General features: G+C 37.9%; 2 protein-coding genes and 1 long non-coding RNA gene across 7 annotated transcripts in view; 1 reads left to right on the top strand and 2 right to left on the bottom strand.

Annotated features, from left to right (window-relative positions):
• LOC5578293 (clathrin heavy chain) overlaps positions 1 to 12271 on the bottom strand; it is a 55985-nt gene extending 43714 nt beyond the window's left edge. For 2 of the 5 annotated variants that reach the window (XM_021854423.1, XM_021854424.1), the window contains exons 1-2: positions 11629 to 12271; positions 11313 to 11575 (exon numbers count right to left, since the gene is read on the bottom strand). In XM_021854423.1, the coding sequence (XP_021710115.1) occupies positions 11313 to 11354 (42 nt within the window). In that variant the 5' untranslated portion in view covers positions 11355 to 11575; positions 11629 to 12271. The remainder of the gene's footprint in view (positions 1 to 11312; positions 11576 to 11628) is intronic. The other 3 variants (XR_002502574.1, XR_002502573.1, XR_002502575.1) reach the window with 3 other exon arrangements.
• Positions 6221 to 7055, bottom strand: LOC110679541. The gene is made up of 3 exons (XR_002502576.1): positions 6652 to 7055; positions 6494 to 6594; positions 6221 to 6427 (listed from the first exon to the last, which is right to left on the bottom strand). It is a non-coding gene; the product is annotated as an uncharacterized LOC110679541 (long non-coding RNA).
• Positions 12272 to 14605: 2334 nt separating the features above from the next.
• On the top strand, positions 14606 to 15838 carry LOC5578294 (putative ribosome-binding factor A, mitochondrial). Its single transcript, XM_001656829.2, has one exon. It carries the CDS (start codon positions 14672 to 14674, stop codon positions 15743 to 15745), a length of 1074 nt encoding a protein of 357 aa, XP_001656879.1. The 5' UTR covers positions 14606 to 14671; the 3' UTR covers positions 15746 to 15838.
• Positions 15839 to 19498: the final 3660 nt, after the last annotated feature.

Here is a 19498-nt window from a genome sequence, read left to right as displayed (position 1 = left end):
TCTTCAGAGTAATCTCTGTGCAAATTACTGGAGGTAGTAGCGTAGGAATGCTCTAAAATTTTTAGTACCAAATTAACAAGAAATTCCTCTAAGCTTCTATTGAAAAATTGCTGGTGGCATTCCTGGTGGAGTTCTTGAAAGTATTCCAGAAGGAATCTCTGGATAAATAGTTAGGTAATAGTATCTGAAGGTTTGTCTGGAGCCTCTAGAATGTTGCACCAGAATTTATTGCAAGCAGATTAACCATCTATTTCCGACGACTTTAATCGACAGTTTCTTTATGAAAAAGCGTTTTTATAAAAAGTAATTCAAAAAACAATATTTCAATGGGTCAATTTTTTGCAAAATCAGTTCAAAAATTTGTTGGATGTTTCACAATAGTAAACTGATTGCTTACCAATAGTTTTACTATTCAAAACATTAGTTGGCTTTTAGATTAATCTGATAAGTATAGAATCATAATCTACAGTCAACTCTCCCTTACTCGATATTTCGTATCTCAATATCGAGTTGGAGAACCATAGTAAGTCTGGAGCTACCATGGGAATGAGAGGGTTAAGGCAAAAAAGTGACTTTAGATACCATATTGATTATGTCTTTAGAGACCTTAACTAAAAATAAACACTTTTTAGAAATATGCATTTAAATAGTATCCAAGTTTTTAAAAAAGATCTGCTTACCTGAAAATATACCATTTTTCGTACCTGTTGTAAGCTTTAATCTTTTCCTACAAATATTATTTATTTCATATGCTAATGAAAGATACCCAACTAGAACTGGAAATAGTACTTGCCTTTCCCATTTTAGCAATCCTAAGTCCTACTTCCTTATTTAAACAAGTTTTATTCGGAATATTAAAAATAACTTAAGATGAATTGACTGAATAGTCAAGTTATAACAGCGGCGCAGACGAAATTTTTTTTTGATTGAAGAAATTTTGTGTTACAAAAAGGACACATTCTGCCATAATAATTACTGGTTCGAAGTATTTTCCCTGTGTATAGCCGAAATCCTATAAAAATTCCAGGTTTTTTCCAGGTTGAATAAAATTCCCTGATAATTACAGGTTTTCCAGGATTTTTCAAGTAGTAGACACCCTGCTAACTTAAAACTTATCCTAAATTAAGAAGGCCGGTTCAAAATTTTCTCCCGAAAATTAGCTCAAAATAGTTGAAAAAAGTGACTTTTTGACGAAAAAAGTGACTTTAGTTGAAATGGCTTCAAAAAAGAGACTTTCAAGTGACTGGCCTCAAAAAAGTTACCAAGTCACTAAAAAGTGACTCGCTACCAGCCTTGCCTAGGCCACATTGATTCTCAGTGACTAATTAAGTCCTCAAAAAAAAAAAAAACTACAACACTCTTATCCTAATTTGGTAAAACAAAATTAAGCTTTTATAAACATTTGGTTAACAAAATATTACATTTCATAGAATTTTTACAGATGAGTTGATTTAACCTGCTTATAAGAGAAAAAAAAGTTTTCAATTTAGCTAACCTAAATATATAACGCATTAATCGTGGCAATAGAAGATTGCAACGGTTTTTGTCTAAAATTATTAATTATTTTATTTGACATTTGTTCCATGTTTCAACATTGGATATCCTATGTAACTCATTAGTACTAAACCAGGGAGGAAGCTTTAGAATCATTTTCAAAATTTTATTTTGAATCTTCTGCAGTGCTTTCTTCCTGGTATTAGAACAGCTATACTGCCCATAATCGCATAACAGTCCCATGTCGACTTTTGACCGATTTGCGTTTTTAGCATAAATCAACTAAAATAAGCTAAAAAAGTAGCCTTTGTTCCTAACTTGTACAAAAACAAACCCCACTTGTGTTGTCCCATCTTGAAAATATTCGCATAACAGTCACATCAAAGTCCGTATAGTGGTCGGGCCTAGAATGGGTACCACTTCTAGTACTACATACGGTCTCTCTGTACTACTAGTTATTCACTGATGTACCGTAAAGTGCCCTAATTCAGCGCATTGCCTAATTCCGCGCATTTCATACAAAATTATTTACATATGGAAATACACATCAATACTGCAGCAACTTTTAACGCCATTTGATGCTACTTTGATTTAGAATAAGTTTGAATCACAAATAAAAGCAAATAGAGCAGTTTATCGCGGCGTAAAAAAATAATCAGTTGAGGCCCGTCTGAGTAGACGCCATTTTTTTCAATTTCCTTAACGTCCGTGCTAAGACTGTAGGACACAAACAAACGTGATTTCTATATTGAAAATGTTTTATTAATTATGCAATATTCTATGAACCTACTTGCTACAGATGTGTTTCATGATGCTTCTATGAAATCTTATCAAATATTAGCATAATTATTGAGATTTATTCCAAAAAGTATTGCGCGGCATTAGGGCACGTCATTTTTCATAAGTCCCTAATTCCGCGCACTGCTATTTACAGAACAACAAACAAGTAAAACATGCTATATTGGTCTTCACAGCTGAATATTTATCTGAGGAAGTATGTTCATGCATAAATACGTTTCGCAAACAACCGGAATATCGGGAAAGCCCACTTACAGGGAAACTAGCGGCCGTTCAGAAACCACGTGGTCATTCATGGTGGGAGGAAAAGTTTGTCCAAAACCAAAGTCCATAAACATTTGTTATTGTATGAACAGTGCAGAATACAAATATACAGACTTAAATTATTTTACAGGAATCCGTGAAATTCAACGTAATCTCAACAGCTGAAAATTTCGGTGAAATAAATTAACGGAGTACGGTAAATTTTTACAGTTTTCGGTAAAATTTCACCGCAATCCGTTGAATTTCGACGGAATTATGGTGTTTTATTTTACCGAACTGATCAGCTGTTGAGATTACGGTGAAATTTACGGATTACGGTAAAATAATTCAAGTGTGTAGAGGTAGTCGGGGCGGTTTCGCCAAACTGCATATTTTTTTGAAATTTCTTCTGGACAAGGAAAAGGAAAAAATATCAACGTCTCCGCAGTCGCGAAACGTCCAAATGCTGAAAAATTGAAAAGTATTGTATTCAAAATAAACTGTTATAAAAACCTCAGTGTTCGGAGCAGTTTTTCCAAAGCTGCTGATAAATCTAAACACAAGACTATAGTTGTTTCAAATGTCTGCAAGTTTTTCTGGCATAAAATTTCACTTCAAAGGCTTTTTATGTTTCGGTGTGATGCAATCGCAATTGCATATTTGCTGGGATGTTCATGTGAGGGTTTGCGCATGATTGATACAAACACAGAGGAATAAGAAAAAAAACTCAGCAATGACAGAAAAAGAAGACCGTCTTTGCGAGTCTCGTCTCAGGAAAAGACTACAACAAATGTTTATCCTTATTTCATGTGATAGTCAAAAAGATATAAAAAAGTCTACGTTACGGCTCATACAAAACTTTACTTTTTTTCATACAAAAAGTGTTATGGAGGGGGGTAGGGGGTTGAAAATGTTCAACTTCAGCGTTACGTAATGAATGGATGCTGCCTTATACAAAATTAATGTTAATTTGATTGTTTTGCAAGCGCGCGGAATTAGGCATTTTTCTGCGCGGAATATGGAAAAGCGTGTAAAAAATGCGCGGAATTAAGCAATTTCAACGAGTGAACTATTTCAAAAAAATCACAATTGTAACGTGTGAATACAGTCTAGTTTATATTTTTGCCATAATCTAAAACAGATTTGCTAGCGATCCACCCATAAAGCTTTTTTGTTGATGCAATACTAATTTTTAATTAAGCATTTGAAATGTTTTATTCGTTAACTGCGCTGAATTACGGCACTTTACGGTATAGAGAAGTAAAGAGAAATCAATTATACAGTGAAACCTCCAAGAGTCGATGTTCTATGTCTTAATATTGACTGATGGAACCATACTTAAACAAAATTTCATGGTAACTATGATGATTAGCTCAAACAGAATTCCAAAACATGTCTGGTCCATGACTCGATGTTTCCATGAGTCTATGGTCTCTTCAGATATCGACTCATCGAGATTAGACTGTATTTAATACACACTTGCTTACGGCATTGTAAATGTCATGTATTCGCGTTGTTTTGAAAATATTTTTAAATTAGTGGATATCACACATAATTAAGTATTTTCATTTTTTTTTAATTACAAATTTTCATTTTAGATAAGGCTTATACAAATATTAATCTTCTTTTATGTCCGTACTTAACCATTTGGGTGGTACGAGGGGAATAAAAATAAATGAGGAACAAAAAATAAAATAACATTAAGTTCATTCTACATTTTTCATTTAACTTTTGTAATGATTCTTTGCTGGATTAGCTAGATTCGTCCTGAATTCAGGTCCATTTCCGCATTATCCTAAAGATGATCATCTGGGTCTCTCATGACTGGGACTCATGACTGTAAGCGCATTCCACATCATGACGTGTGTTTTGAGAAAGTATTCAATCCTATTTTTTTTTTATCTGGTGATTCATCCATGGACATACAGTATACTATCCATAACTCGCTATTCCGCATTTCGATATCGAGTTATAGAACGTGTAGTAAATGTGGGTTTTCATGGATACCTCGATGGTCCCTTTAACCAAAGTTACCCTGATTTTGTGTTTTTTAACACGATATTTCCCTAACTCGATAGTCGCCTTAACATCGAGTTACGGAGAGTTGACTGTACTATAATAACTATTCTTATACGGCCAAAGAACATAAACAGCAAATGAAACAACCAGTGCATTAATAACAATGAGTTTTTTAGTAGCTGTCGAACGAGCCGATGAACATGATAGGACTGGTATGCAACTACATTGGTAAATTATATAGTATATAATCGCATAACAGTCTCGCTACGATTTTTCTGCATTTTAAGGCAAATTTTTAACTCGAATTCAAAAGAAATTTATTATGTTTGTTCGTGTACTCAACAAACAGTGATATGTAGAAATTTAACACATTTTAGGCCAAATAGAGACTCAAAATGGAACGAAATTGTTTCCACATTTCAATCATCTTTTTCTCAGTTTGTCGTTTTCCAACATGGGACTGTTGTGCAAAGAGGGGCAGTATAGTCCATATTGGCACAGAAAAAAAACATGGCTGGCCTGAAAATTAGTTTGAAGATCAAAAGCTTGTTCTTAAGACTAAGTTTTAATTTTTTATTCATAAGGGAATAAATATATTTTACATATTTGTTACATTTGGCCTGAATGCCTTCAATGTGCTTTTTGGAAGTTGAATGTTTATCTAGCATGAGCCCTAGATACTTAATTTCATCTGACCAATTTATTGGAACCCCTCTCATCGTAAAAACATGTCTACTTGAAATAAAGAGATTTTGGATTATGTGGGAATATTGCAACTCCCCTACATGCCCCATCAAGTCGCACATAACGATAAACAAAATAGTTTGGATCCAGGTTTCAAATAAGTTTCAGTAATAACTGCTATATGTAAGTTATTAGCTGTTTGAAAATTAAACAGCTCGTCCTCTTTACCATTCAAGGAACGAGCATTCCAATTTAAATTATTATTTGAATCTATTAGAAAGACGTAATCCAATAACAATTTGATTAGTAAATTTAACACCAACTTGGACTGCTTCAGTCATAGTGGTGGTTTTGAACATTGCATCAATCATTTTTGATTCAATTGTTCAGTTAAAAAATTAAAATCAGAGGAAGACATATTACTTAAAGTGGGTACATTAACTGATGATTTTCCGTTAGGATTTTCGGTAGACGAAGAGGCGAAACAGATGTTTCCTGGGGCGGCAGGATTTTTTTCCATTTGATTTGAAACAATTAGAACGGTTACTCGTAGTATGAGGAGAGGAGTTCAAATTACCTGCTAAGAAATTAAAAGATTCAAACGGCTACCAGACGGAATCAAATTAGAATCATGCTCATCCATGATTATAATCTTTCTGATGAGTACACTCTGAGAAGTAATCATGTTCAAGTCATTACCAAAAACATATAGCTTTTTTCCATAATGCTTTTCACATAACTCTCATTTACAAATCGTATAGATAGAGTTCATTATGAAAATCACATACCTTTCAAGCATAAAGACGATGGATATGGAATCCAATGGAAGTTGGTATCATAGACAAAATCATATACATTTCGTCCTAAACTAATATAGATAACAATTGATTCTTTAATAAAACTGAAATGGTTTTCAAATGGCATTTACTACAAGATTATTTGAAATAAAATTTCAAAAATAAAAATACGTTCAAGTACTACATTTTAAAATTATTTATTTAAGATAATATTAGAATAACCGAAAAAGATTTATTAGTTGACATGGTTTGAGAAGGGCCAAGTACTTCTCCAGTCTTCAAATTTTTTTATGATTCGGGTATTTGGATCCACTACCTGCAAAGCCATCTCACAGTAACTACTGGAACTTGAACAAAAGGGATTTTTGTTGTAGCATGGTTGGTATATAAATCTAAAACAATAAAACCATGTTAACACAATTTAAGCTCAAAACTAACTGCCGAATAAAATAACTCACCTATATCTATAGATATCGTCGAGCAGAACTTCATCAAGTTCTCAGTTGTATGGAATTAGAAGCTCAATTCTTCAACGAGAAGTAAATAATGGTTCCACATTCTAAAATATGTACATAAAACTATATAATTATTGAAAAACTGATATTTACCCACTTACCTTTAAAAACTTGCAAGAATTCGTCGTAAATCCTTTATCTGCTAGCGAAATGAATGCAGTGGCCGCCATCGTGTCACTAAACATAAACACAGATTTTTTTCACAATAGAAAATCATATACCATGAATCTGATTTTTCAATGATTTAATGGATAAACGATGTCCAATAAGTTATATGTGAAATTCCAACGATTTCTATATGGTTATTATTTAAACCTCATTGGACCTTCATATAGTCTTTATTGGGTGTTAATGAAACCTATCAAATATGAATTCTGATGCGTGTATATGATTTTCCAGATAAATATAATCGGATTAATTGGCTCAGTGTATGATTCTTAATCAAGCGATCGTTAACTGAAAAATGTGCATTGTTCGATACTCTACCAGGGGAATTCCGGAAACGAAAAAAACATGAGCATTCATCTGCCACGCACGAGCCTCGACGACTCGCTTACGCGACGGGCAATCCCAAAAGTTAGGCCTATGATTGCCCCCGCGGACATCGAACATAAGTATTGTTTTTCTAAAGCTTTAATATTATTTAGATATTTTTGTTAAAGTGAACTAAATAATATTCTTAAGAAAGCCCTTTCCGTACAATGCCAAATTGGGTTCTTTTTATCATAATGATTATTTACTTGGACTGGGGAAAATTTCATTTCATTTTCATTTTGCAGCGTTTGGTGGGGCAATGAGAGCGCAAGTCAGTCCAAAGCCGGGGTAAGGGATAGGTAATGGCCGTAATAGTCTATGCGGACCACTTGAACACCATCGGAAAGGATAAGAAGGGTTGGGGTAGGGTATAGGGAATGGAGAAGACTTGACACAGTAATGCGATTAATGCTGCAAAATGTAAATGTGCTGAAAGCAATTTAATTTGAGTTTTGAAGTTTGATTTGACTTATTAAAATTCCAAATAGATCGGCCATTGTACAAGTAAGAAAGAATATGCTGATCGCTTTCTAGAAATTTTATAAACAACAAAATAACAACAATATGAGAGTGATGCTAAGGGCTGCTGATGGCACAATGCGACGCTTTAGGAGATTTTGATACTGAATGAACATTACTATACAGAGCGCAATTTAATCGATGGTGATAACTTTACAAACTTTATCTGTTTTTACACTGATTGACGATGCTGATTTATATAAAAATATTTAAAAATATTTGATATTAGTTCATTTGTTTGTGTGATCTAGGTGTTAATAATGGAAAAATTTTACATACCCTTGATGAAATACTTCCCTGACCAAAAATATTATATTTTGAGCGCCCTTTTCGAAGCTATTCTATCCAGGTATCCATGTACTGCTTTCAATCCTGAAATTATTCTTATTGTGCATGCTCATGCATTTTATTAGTGATGCTCATAATCATGCAACAGATAAGAAGGAGAGAAAAAGAGAATATAGGAACAGTGATTAGTAATGAGTTAATTATGTAGTTTTGTTAGAATTATAAACAATTAAACAGCAGTAATGAATAACTTATAAAATTACTTTGCAGCATAGCTGAGCCTTTCGGAACGTAAGACCGATGTATAAAAATAATTTGTTTCGAAATTGTCCGCGTGGTCTTCTAGTGCCCCTATTAGATCAGAATCAGTCATAGACATACATATCGAATGCTCGCCATGACCCTATGTCCAACATTTGTATATGTATAGCCTTAGCTGATGTGGCTTTTCTAATAGGTAGTTCTTTCACTCATTGATTGTCTTCAAAACCTTGTCAAGTATAGAAAATTGATTTTATTTCATTTATTACTACATTGAAGCTACATTGTACTTATTAAGTATTAGGTATTATTTTATGTTTTTATCACTATTGATATTATCAAGGCCAGAATTCCCAGTGAGTGAAGAATTTTATAGTACTAGAACACCATAGAAGATCGCTTAACATTACCTAATCATGGAACGGCTTTTTGCTCTATTATTTTAGGTAGATGCTATTGATCTCCCTTTGCTCCTATCCGCAACCCGGTGCACGCGCCCTGTTGGTTTTCGAAAACCTCGTAGAAGATTACAAACCGTCAATGGCATTCCCAATTACTACCCCACATTGCACATTCAAGGGTCTGATTGTGCTCCTAACCCATACTCAGTCTGTAATCTTCTCGCCAGTTTGAAATTATATTTTCCCGAAGTGAAAGTAATTTTGATGAGTGATAGCGTAGTGCAGCCCAACTGCATAGTACAGTAGTTTAACCAGAATCTTTAGGTCAGAAGATAAAATCTAAATTTTGTAATAAAAAGGTTGCCATTGCTTTGAAATTTACCCAACATCTAATCAAAACTACTAACAACAGCGATCAATTATCAAAATTCATCGCTCCCTGGAAAATATAATCCCAAGCCCAGGGTATTTACTTGGACTGGGGAAAATATAAGTAAATCATTTGTTCCATTTTTGATCTTTTCAGGTGACTTATATTCACTTGAGAGACCTTTCAAGACGACTTTGAACAAACGTTCAGTTATGTCGTCATAAGTAAAACAATTGTGTTTCTTCTCTTCAAGATGTTTGAGAAGTTCGCGATCTTCAAGAGTTTCTGGCAATACGCGACAAGAAGGAGACTTCTTTGCGATTTGGAAGGAAACCTTGATTCCCCTCCATTGAGTTCAAGATCTCCTGCTTAAATCCCCCAAATTCGGAACAACTGACCACGATAGGCGGCACTCTTTGCTTCCTCACATAATCAAAGAGCCTGGGCTAGAGACTGCTTCGTATTGGTATTCGGAAAATTTGTCTAGAGCGTCGAACTGATTGCTCATTTCGATGCAATTATCAACATTATCCATTTCATCCCTGGAAGAATACGCGCATTACGGAGAAACGTCCTTTTTTCCATTCTTGCCACGTTTTTGGACAGTTTTAAACCCCACTTTTTTGAAAGGAAGTTTTAAAAACTTCCAAGAGCAGAGAGAATTCTTGTACGCACAGCATGAAGGTACGATGCGCACTTGAGCAATTTATTGCTGTGTGCGTTTGAAATGCAAATATCAAATGCGGGAACACCAAATGCGGTAAGATTTTTCCCAAGAAATGCGATGTCAAAGATAGATTTTTTTTGCTAGGTCGGCCTTGATTTATACAATCGTTGCTAGGTGCCATTTGATTGTTTTGTGTTTCCGCATTTGAAGGACGTTTGGTCAAGATTTGCATCTCAAAAGCGAACGGCAATAATTTCAGTAGTGATACATCGTTCTTGTTTAATAAATAAATTTTGATATTTCAATTTACTAAAAAAAATTCCGTTACCAATGGCTTTTCAAATCATAAGTTATGCGAGAATTACCTAAGATTCCACACAAAAATAAAACATTCTATAACACAAAAATAAAACTTTGATTTTCCAATTTTTCCAATAAAGCAAGTGTTTGTCTTTAAAATAGTAATTAGAAATGTGAACATTATGGCCGCACGGGACGTCATCATAATCACCCTATCCATTTCAAGAAGCAAATCCCAAGAACCACTCCATATATCGATGCAAAAATGTATCACTATAATTCTATATATGTAGTGCACAACCCGATAAATTTTCAGCTTCATCGGTTCATTAAAACTCGAGATTTGCTTCCACAAAGTTTTGATGATAATTGTTAGAGTGAGACGAAAGATAGGGAAAATAACACGGTCTCCCGTGTCCCCTTATTGTCTTACTGTTTGAGTGAAAGAAACTGATGTTTCTTTTCATCAGATCACGAAAACAGTGAATTTAGTGTCGATTGTTTGATAAAAGTGACTTAAGTGACTTTAAGTTGAATTGAAAAGTGACTCACTACCAGTCCTGCGTTACTTATAGTACCAGGGAATAAAAAAACAAAGGAAGTAGGAGTTCCAAATTTCTGAAGTCTGAATTTCACGTTCATACGACCTACCTATTATGGAAATTGATTTTTTTAAAGAGACAATTTACACCGTCTTCAGCCATAGGGCTGCACAGATTGAACATAACTAACATTAGACAACGGACACACGAAACGACCAGTGGACCAGTGAAGAATTTTTCGTTTGACGAAAAGTTTTCTCCGGCTGGGGCGGGAATCGAACCCACACTCCGTAGCACAATACGCCTAAACGACTGACGCCGCTAACCGCACGGCTACGAAGCCCACATTTTATCCATAAATTCATACATTTGATACATTTGCCTACAACGTAAGATAAATCGAAGAGCTTTTATAAATCAAACTTTAGAGCTATTCTCCTTTATGAAATCGTAGATCAATCTTTCCGTTACATGACATCCTGAGGTCTGTATGCAACAAAATGTGACCCAACCATTAGTAATGTAAAACCCGTCGACGTATGACCAATGATGATGATGATGATTAATGCATGACTCAATTTACAAGTAACCTCCTCTCGGTCTCTTTTCTCTTCAGTCGGTCTGTTGTTATCGTTATGAACAAAAAAAAAATATAATGACACAACCATCATTGGCCCGAGAAAAGATTCGACCGAGAAGAGGGGAGGCACACAAATCCATCATTATCGTCATCGTTGATTCACTGGAGTGGAGCTATGCAGAAAGGGGGCGTCTATTGATTCGATTTTCTTCTACGGCTTTTTCTTCTTTCACTTATCGTTTTTCACTTCCTCGCCCACAGGCAAAAAAAAAAGAAGATAGCAAAATGCGAAAGATTTACCTGCAAATGCTCCTGGAAACGAATCGGGAGAGCCTGCGACATGTTGGCGGTTTAATCACGGACTCGCAAGCAACAAAATGGTATACTTTTCAACACTTTCCGCACAGTTTTTCACGGGAAAAAACAGAAAAACTCCGCTTCCGCTGATTTTCTTCGTGCAGTTCAATTGAATCGCCTCTCCACTCTCACAATTTCAACATGGCGGCGACCGTGTTCGAAAAAGCGTTCTATTGTGATGACTTCAGTATTCATACACCTACGAGCTGAAACGTAAATATTTTAATAGTAGAACATCAAGAATCATTTGAAATTTAACTCAAGAACAAGCACTTCTGATAGGAATTTGATTTCTAGTAACAATTTAATTATTATTTCACAAAGCACTCCAGCAAGTCACAATCGAACTTCGAATTTAGGATCTACTTTTGGTGTCACAAATCTGCCACATGAACACTTTTTTGACGTTTTGCTCTCATGAATGTCGACACCGCTTGTCACTTGCAAAACATTTTTGCCCGATGACCCTTCGATCGTATTTTTATCGATTTTTCAGTCGCAAATCTGGCCTCAGATGGAAACCGCTAATTTGTATCTTTTTGCATTGAACAATGCGAAAAATCCTAGTATGCCATGAAAACAATGAAGCGTTATGTAACAGATGCCCAAACTTAATCCAGTTATCTTGATTCGATTAACGGCACACTACCCTAAACAGATTTTTCACTTGCTTGATGGATAGAAGGTTCGGTTTTCGACGGCCCACTCCAGCAAGAATAACACTATTTTTACAGTTTTTATTTAATACCCGGTCACAACGATGGAGCGAAATGTATTTAAGTCCCGATTAAAGGCGTAGAAAGGACCGACAACAGAGGAATTTCGTGAAAATTCCACAAGCAAACGCGGAGCGCACTTTTCGACTTTCACGGACAGGACGACGATGATGATTAAGGCCGCACGGGACGTCATCATAATCACCCTATCCATTTCAAGAAGCAAATCTCAAGAACCACTCCATATATCGATGCAAAAATGTATCACTATGATTCTATATATGTAGTGCACAACCCGATAAATTTTCAGCTTCATCGGTTCACTAGAACTCGAGATTTGCTTCCACAAAGTTTTGATGATTATTGTTAGAGTGAGACGAAAGATAGGGAAAATAACACGATCTCCCGTGTCCCCTTAAGCGAAAGCGTTTCCGGATGAACCTTCGCACTTTGGTTTGGCGTTTTGGTCGGTCGGATGAACACACGTCGTGAGCTCCGAAAACGCGCACAGATGTGGGAGAAAGACGAAGTACTTGAAAACTCCGAAAAAGTGAGATCAGGTGAAACCCTTAGGGTAGCGGTCGAATTTTGGACTATGCTTTTGAGAAATGATTTATTTTCATCAATTTTTGTTTGCGTGACTTAAAAGGCCCAAGTAAAAATAGTGCAAAAGTCAAAACTGAAAAAGCAGTTTTCTCTTTTTAAATAGACAAATCGAAGAAAATAAAAACACACAGCTCTTTTATTTGCCAAATAAAAAGGCTGTGTGTTCTTATTTTCATCAATTTATTGTTTTAAAAGGAGAAAACTGCTTTTTCAGTTCTGACTTTTGAGCCATTTTTTCTTGCACCTTAAGGCGAAGTAGGCCGCCATTGAAATTTGTACGCGTCATTGATGATGGTTGCTAATTCATCTCACGAATCCAAATTTTAAAAAATCAGTTGATTTTGCAGGGCATCGATTAGCGATTCGGCATTCATCCTAACGGAAGAACTTTCAGCAACTTGATCTTCATCGTTGTCTAACGGTTCACATAACTACTCCACATTGAGGACCGAACATACATAGCCAATTCAGATTACTGACCCCAGTAAAATTTTACTAGGTTTTGGAACTTCGGATTTTTCGGTAACTTTTACGATTACCGAACAACCCAGTAAACCAAAATGTGTTTTGATTGATGGAAATTACTGACTTAAGCCTGATTTGCTGTTGAACAGGAATCGCTAAAGAAATTTCTCGCCGATTCCTTGAAGGAATTTTCTACAGCGACTCCCATTTGAACTGACATTTCTTTTCAACTGCGTACTGCGATCAGAAAAAAGCGCATTCTTGATCGATTCCTTACAGAAATTTTCCATGCATCAAGATAGGCCGAGAAATTACTTGTCAGCAGCGAATCAGGCTTTAGTCAGTAAAATTTTAGTGTTTTTATTGCGGCGCTCATTTGAATCCACATCCAGCGGCGGTGGTAGCGCGCAATTGAAACGTAACGTCAAAATTCAAGTGGGCTCAGATTATCACTGCGACGGTATATCGACATTTCCAGATAATCGCATTACGTGGATTTATTTTGCAGAACATAATACTTCGAGAAGGACACTTTCTGAGCGAATGTTCGTATTCGACGTGCTGTCTGGCAATTTGGATTGCCCAGAACTTCTCCAAAGGATTAATTTCTCCGTTCCGTCAGGTTCGCTCCGTAGACATTCTGCACTGTGGCTGCCCAGGCATCGCACAAATTTCGGCGAGAATAATCCGATAGATCGCTGTTGTCGCAAATTCAATGAAATAGCTCATCTACATGAATTTGGCATATCCTAAAATGTTTTTAAATGTTGCATCCGTAATGTTTTATAGTTTTAAGCATCAGTCTGTAGAGTTTTTTTTTTTTTAACTGAAGACGTAGAACAATAAATAAATACTGGCTTCTTCCGATTATGATTTTTTTCTTAAAAATCAATCAACTAAAACCCCAATCTACATGGACATTTCCCTTATTAGCCAATTTTCGTGAGAAACATCTACACTCAGGCAAATGAACTATCGATAAACATAGGAACCCCTTATGAAAATTCGCCACAAGAAATCGGGTTGAAATTCATAAATTTGCCTTATGAAACCAGAATTTGAAAACAAAAAACTTATATGCGGCAACCTGGAATCGAACTAGAGACACAAGAACCTTGCGATCGATAGGCTCGAGCGTACACCACGCGCCTATTGAGGCCTTGATGAGGAGTGATGCTAAAACGATACATAAAGCGTTCGTATTGCAATAATCGTTCCACCTTTCATAAGGCAAAATGTATGAAATTCGATAGTCCAGTTCGCTGCGTGTGGTATGCTCATTTCTCATTTTGTTTCGAAAAATAAGGCTCAAAACTCTTGTGCCCTTTTCATATGTTTGTCCAGGAGTCCACGGTTTATTTCTCTAAACACCCAGTTCATGAAACGGTTTGAAACGCAATGAGCTTTTCGTTTGTCAAAAAAGTCACTCATCGGATGAACATCTTGCTGTTTGTTTACTTCGTTTCGTTCGTTGCTGTTTATCCGATTACAAAACATTCGAAGCGCGCGTTCAAAATGCTCAAAATTGTTAATAATTTTACGAAATGTGTGCCATTGCGAGGATTTCACGACAGCCACAGAAATTGGGCCAACTTCAAAAAGCAAGGCATAGTGTTGAATAAACTAATGTACGGTTCGGATAGGAATAAACGAAAATGGTATGGCGAGCGGACTTCTCAGACGGTTTTCTCAACGCCATCGTCATTGGCTTCCACCAGAGGGCAAGGGAAAGAATCGACCAGGCGATTGACCGTCCTGAATAAGCTGTTTATGGAGCAGATAACCGATTTGATGGCTACGGGGGAATACTCCGAGGAGATAGTTGGTTACGGTATACAAATATCTCGGGTTCGTGTCAGCACGGACTTCCACGGCGTCAACGTTTTCTGGTTTGCAAGCGACAGTGCTCAGGATATGGAAATCGGACGGCTTCTGAAACGCGTTGCTGGCGGATTGCGACACGAATTGTCCCAGCTTAGACTCATCGGACAAGTTCCAAAGCTTACGTTTGTCAAAGATAAAACCCATGGCCTCAGTGCTGATGTGGACAGTGCTCTGCGGATTGCGGATTATGGAGAAGATTATGAATTCACCAATCGGACACTTGTTCCAAGAAGTGAGATCAAACTACAAACTGACTTACCTTCCGAGGTGCGTCGGAAGATTGGAGAGATAGAAAACGAAATCCAATATCCACGTGATGATCATGACCCTCTGCCTGATATGCGTCACGATGTTCTGGGTTTAAATCACGGGATGATCATGAGCAAAATCAAACGATCACTCAATAAGTCCAAACAAGCATGGCATCAATATAACAACGAGGGCAAAAGAACAGTTGAGGAAAATATTGATCCTAGCTCTATGTGCACCAAGGTCACAGAACCGGACGCAGATCCAATGGATTCTAAGATACAGTTTAATAAAAGTTTGGAACGCCAAAAGTTTAGGAAGTTTCACAATGGACGGAAATCTTTGGAACAAGAACTCTTTGAATACAAACCGGGCATCGAAGAGGAACCTGAAATAGTGCCAAAGGACGATGACTTCATTGTAGAGGAAAATGATCATCATAAAAATAGAAAATAAGTGTAGGTAGGTACGTGCATATGTATATAGTATACATAACTGCAAATGCTGTATTGTGTAGCAAAATTAAAATAGATTGGATTGTTATGTTTACGTTGGTTACCAATTTGTATAGAGAACATCCATTAGGGGTATCTTATTTTTGTCATCGTCTATGTAGGTTTCTATCTATCTCTATATGTTGGAGAACATCAAATCCGTCGAAAAATCACACTTATCACAAATCTCGTAGTTTTCGTGGGTTTTCAATTATTCTATTTTGTGATTACCCCAGAATTGTCTTTAATTGCTGTGCATATACAGCAGATTTTTTAAATTACAATTTTCAATATTATTATTATTATCTTTATTATCGAGATTTTCAGCCATAGGCTGGTTCATCTCTTGAAGTAAAAAAATTAAGAGGGCTTTGTAGTGAGAGGTCCACCTGTCATATTGTTACATAGTACATATTCTACAATAGTATTTCAGCTTAATTACAGTGATATAGAGAGGTTTTAGTTAACAAAGTCCGAAACAGTCAGTTTGAATAACAAGGTTCTTAAGATATATAAACTCCTATTCTGGATCAGATATGTTGATATAACTCAGCATCTTTTATAAAGGCCAATAGAGCAGCTTCGCTGCTCGGATAGTTTGCCAAGGCGTCTCTTATGCTGTTGGGAACAGCATGGTTGGAACGGATGTTCTGATAGACGGGACAGTTGATGATTAGATGTTCTACAGTCATGGTTGCGTTGAAAGTGGAACATGTTCTGCGAAAAGATTCCCCATTTCCCATGTTGTGGGTGAGACGAGTGTGTCCCACTCGTAAACGTGAGAGAACTTGTTGGTCATGTCGGTTGGTGGTGTCGGTCCATCTTGTGGTTTCTCCTTTGATTTTCCTGATAAACAGCATTCTTGAGCTTATCCATTGCTGGGCCCACGCCAAACGAATTATAGATTTGCACCAGATTCTTAGGTCCGCTCCAGGAGTCAGCCTAGTAAACCTGCGACTAGTTCGTCCTCTGGCGGCGAGGCGGTCGGCTTCAACGTTACCCTGGATACCAGAGTGTCCTGGAACCCAGAGAAAAACTGTTCTAGGTAGAGACTTCATCTGGATGGCCTGGATCCAAGGGTGATGTGATGAAGAAGAATTGATGGTGTTGAGAACGCTTGCAGAATCTGAAACTACACAGATCGGTTTGGGTGCTGGTGTTGTACTGGCTAGGAGAATAGCGGCTGCCTCTGCCGAGAATATTGAACACTGATCAGGTAGTCGGAAACAGTTGGTTTTCCCAGTTTCGGCAACCCCAAAACCAGTCCTGTCCATGGTTTTGGAACCATCTGTGTAACGAATGTGGTGGTTATGGTATTTACTGGATAGTAACTCGACGACGTGCGCCCGCATTGCAGCAGGGTTGTTTCCAACTTTGAAACGTTTCGAGACGGAGAGATCAACCTGGAGGTGTGGAGCGTCCCATCTTCTGGCTCCAACCCAGTGGACCTGTTCGACCGGGGGGAGTTCCTGATGGGTTAGGTTTGCAAGGGCTCTGTTCCCCTCCCTGAGGAGAAAGACCTCCTGATTTCCTGTCGTTTTTTCGAGGTAGCTTATAGCTCTGCAACACAAGGTTTCCGTGGCTAGATAACGAAAGGGTAGGACTCCGAGTTCTACGCAAGCCGAATCAGCCGGGGTTGATGGAAGTAAGCCTGCTACTATTCGGATCGCTTGGTTGTAAGTCGATGCAAGATGTGCGAAGAAAGAGTCTGCTGCTAAACAAAACAAGTCAATGCCATAAAACAGCCGACTGTTCACGACGGCCTTGGCTACTCTGAGGAGTATGTCTCTATTGCTGCTCCGATGTGGCCTTGATAGAGTGCGTAGAAGGTTTAGCCGTGTTTGGCAATTCTTTTTGGTCTCCTTGAAGTGGTCTATAAAGCGTAATTCACGGTCCAGTCTAAGCCCAAGTACGACGATTGATTTCTTGAATGGAATGGTACGACCGTTAGATGTGACTGGTGTTGATACCATCCGATGGCGTGATCGACAGACATGGGAGATGACACTTTTTTCTGCTGATAGGGTGAACCCACAGTTTGCAGTCCACCTCGATATTGCAGAAACCGCTGCTTGAAGTTTTCGCCTAATCAGCTTTACGGAACGGCCGACAATTACCAGAAAAATATCATCAGCGTAGATAAAAATGTAGATTTCTTTTGGTAAATTATTGTAGATGCTGTTCATGAGGATTAAGAAGACGGTTACAGCTAGAACAGATCCTTGGGGGATCCCTGTGTTTTCGGCTCGGGTCGAAGAGCGATGGTTACCAATGATAACTTGGAAGGTTCTACCGTTCAAAATTTTTTTTAGGAAATGCAGAATATGGCCGCTTAGTCCCCATTCGGCCAACTGGTATATCGCACGAGGGGTCCAGGCGCGATTGTATGCTTTGGACAAGTCTAATGTCGGCGTGGAGATTCTTGTCAATTGCCTCTTGAAGGACGTCGCCCAGTCCAGTGAAGTAGGTCCCTGTTCCGTGGCCAGGCCGGAAGGCGTGTTGCCTGTGATCCAGAAGTTCGTTGTCTTCCAAAAAGCGACTCAGCCGACGGTTCACCATTCGCTCCAGTATTTTGCTAACACAGCAAGTAAGGGAGATTGGCCGGAAATCACTAGGAGAAGTCGATGCGTGTTTATGTTTCGGGATAGGCACAATTAGGGTATGAGTCCAAGTTTGAGGTAGAGTGTTTTGGGTCCAGGCTTTGTTTAGGAGTTCGAGTAAGATCACTCTTGCTTCTGTTGCAAGTTGACGAAACAGTGGGTAGCCAAGTTCGTCTGGGCCTGCTGATTTGCTTTTACTACGCATCAAGGCAAAGTTAAGTTCGTCTAGACGAAAAGTGGCATTGATGGGAAGAGGAACAGTGTCCTCCGGGATTTTCAAGTTACTTATGCTGCTCATAGAAACTTGATTCCGCCGAGTGAACTCGTTGTCGTAAAGATTGAGTGATGAAAGAGATGCAAAATAGTCGGCCAGGGCATTGGCTATTACAATTGGATCCCGTGTTATACCGCTAGGCAGTCGTAAAGTCATTCCCAACGATCTTCGTTTGCCATTCAAGGCGTTAACTCGTTTCCAAATCTCAGCGGCTGTTTGGTTGAAATTTATTCCTTCCAAGAAATCTTCCCAGCTCTTTTGTTTTGCATCCCGGATTTTTTGACGACACTCGTTCCTTTTTGCACGGTAGGATTCCATAGCACGGTGTTTGTTAGGGTGGTCTACGGGGAGGCGTTTAGCGGCCCGGAGAGCTTTTCTCCTTGCCTTAACCATTTTCTTTATGTCCGGAGACCACCAAGGGAGTGATCTTCGACCAGGGTTTTCAGTTGTTCGAGGGATAGTCAGTGAGGCTGCGTTGTGGATTTCATCTAGTAGGTCTTCAATATTGTTTGGGGTAGAATAGCGAAGTTTAGCGTTTAACAGTTCCTGAAATTGAGGCCAGTCAGCTTGGTCATATTTCCAACGAGGGCGACGTGAGATTCTTTGTGGTTGCTCATCCACACGGATCGAAATCGGGTGATGATCACTGCCCAATGGGTCTTCACCTGCTATCCAGAGAAGTCGATTTACTATGTTTGGGCTAGCCAAGCTAATATCGATAGAAGAGTTCCTTTGGCCTTTGGTGAACGTTGTTGCTCCGTCGTTAAGGACGACTAGACCAAATGCTTCTGAGACTTCCATAACCAGCGACCCTCTGGTATTAGGAACAGCGCACTCAGGA

Source organism: Aedes aegypti, chromosome 3 (genome assembly GCF_002204515.2).
Source record: "Aedes aegypti strain LVP_AGWG chromosome 3, AaegL5.0 Primary Assembly, whole genome shotgun sequence".
NCBI lineage: Eukaryota > Metazoa > Arthropoda > Insecta > Diptera > Culicidae > Aedes > Aedes aegypti.
This window is presented reverse-complemented; position numbering and strand designations above follow the sequence as displayed.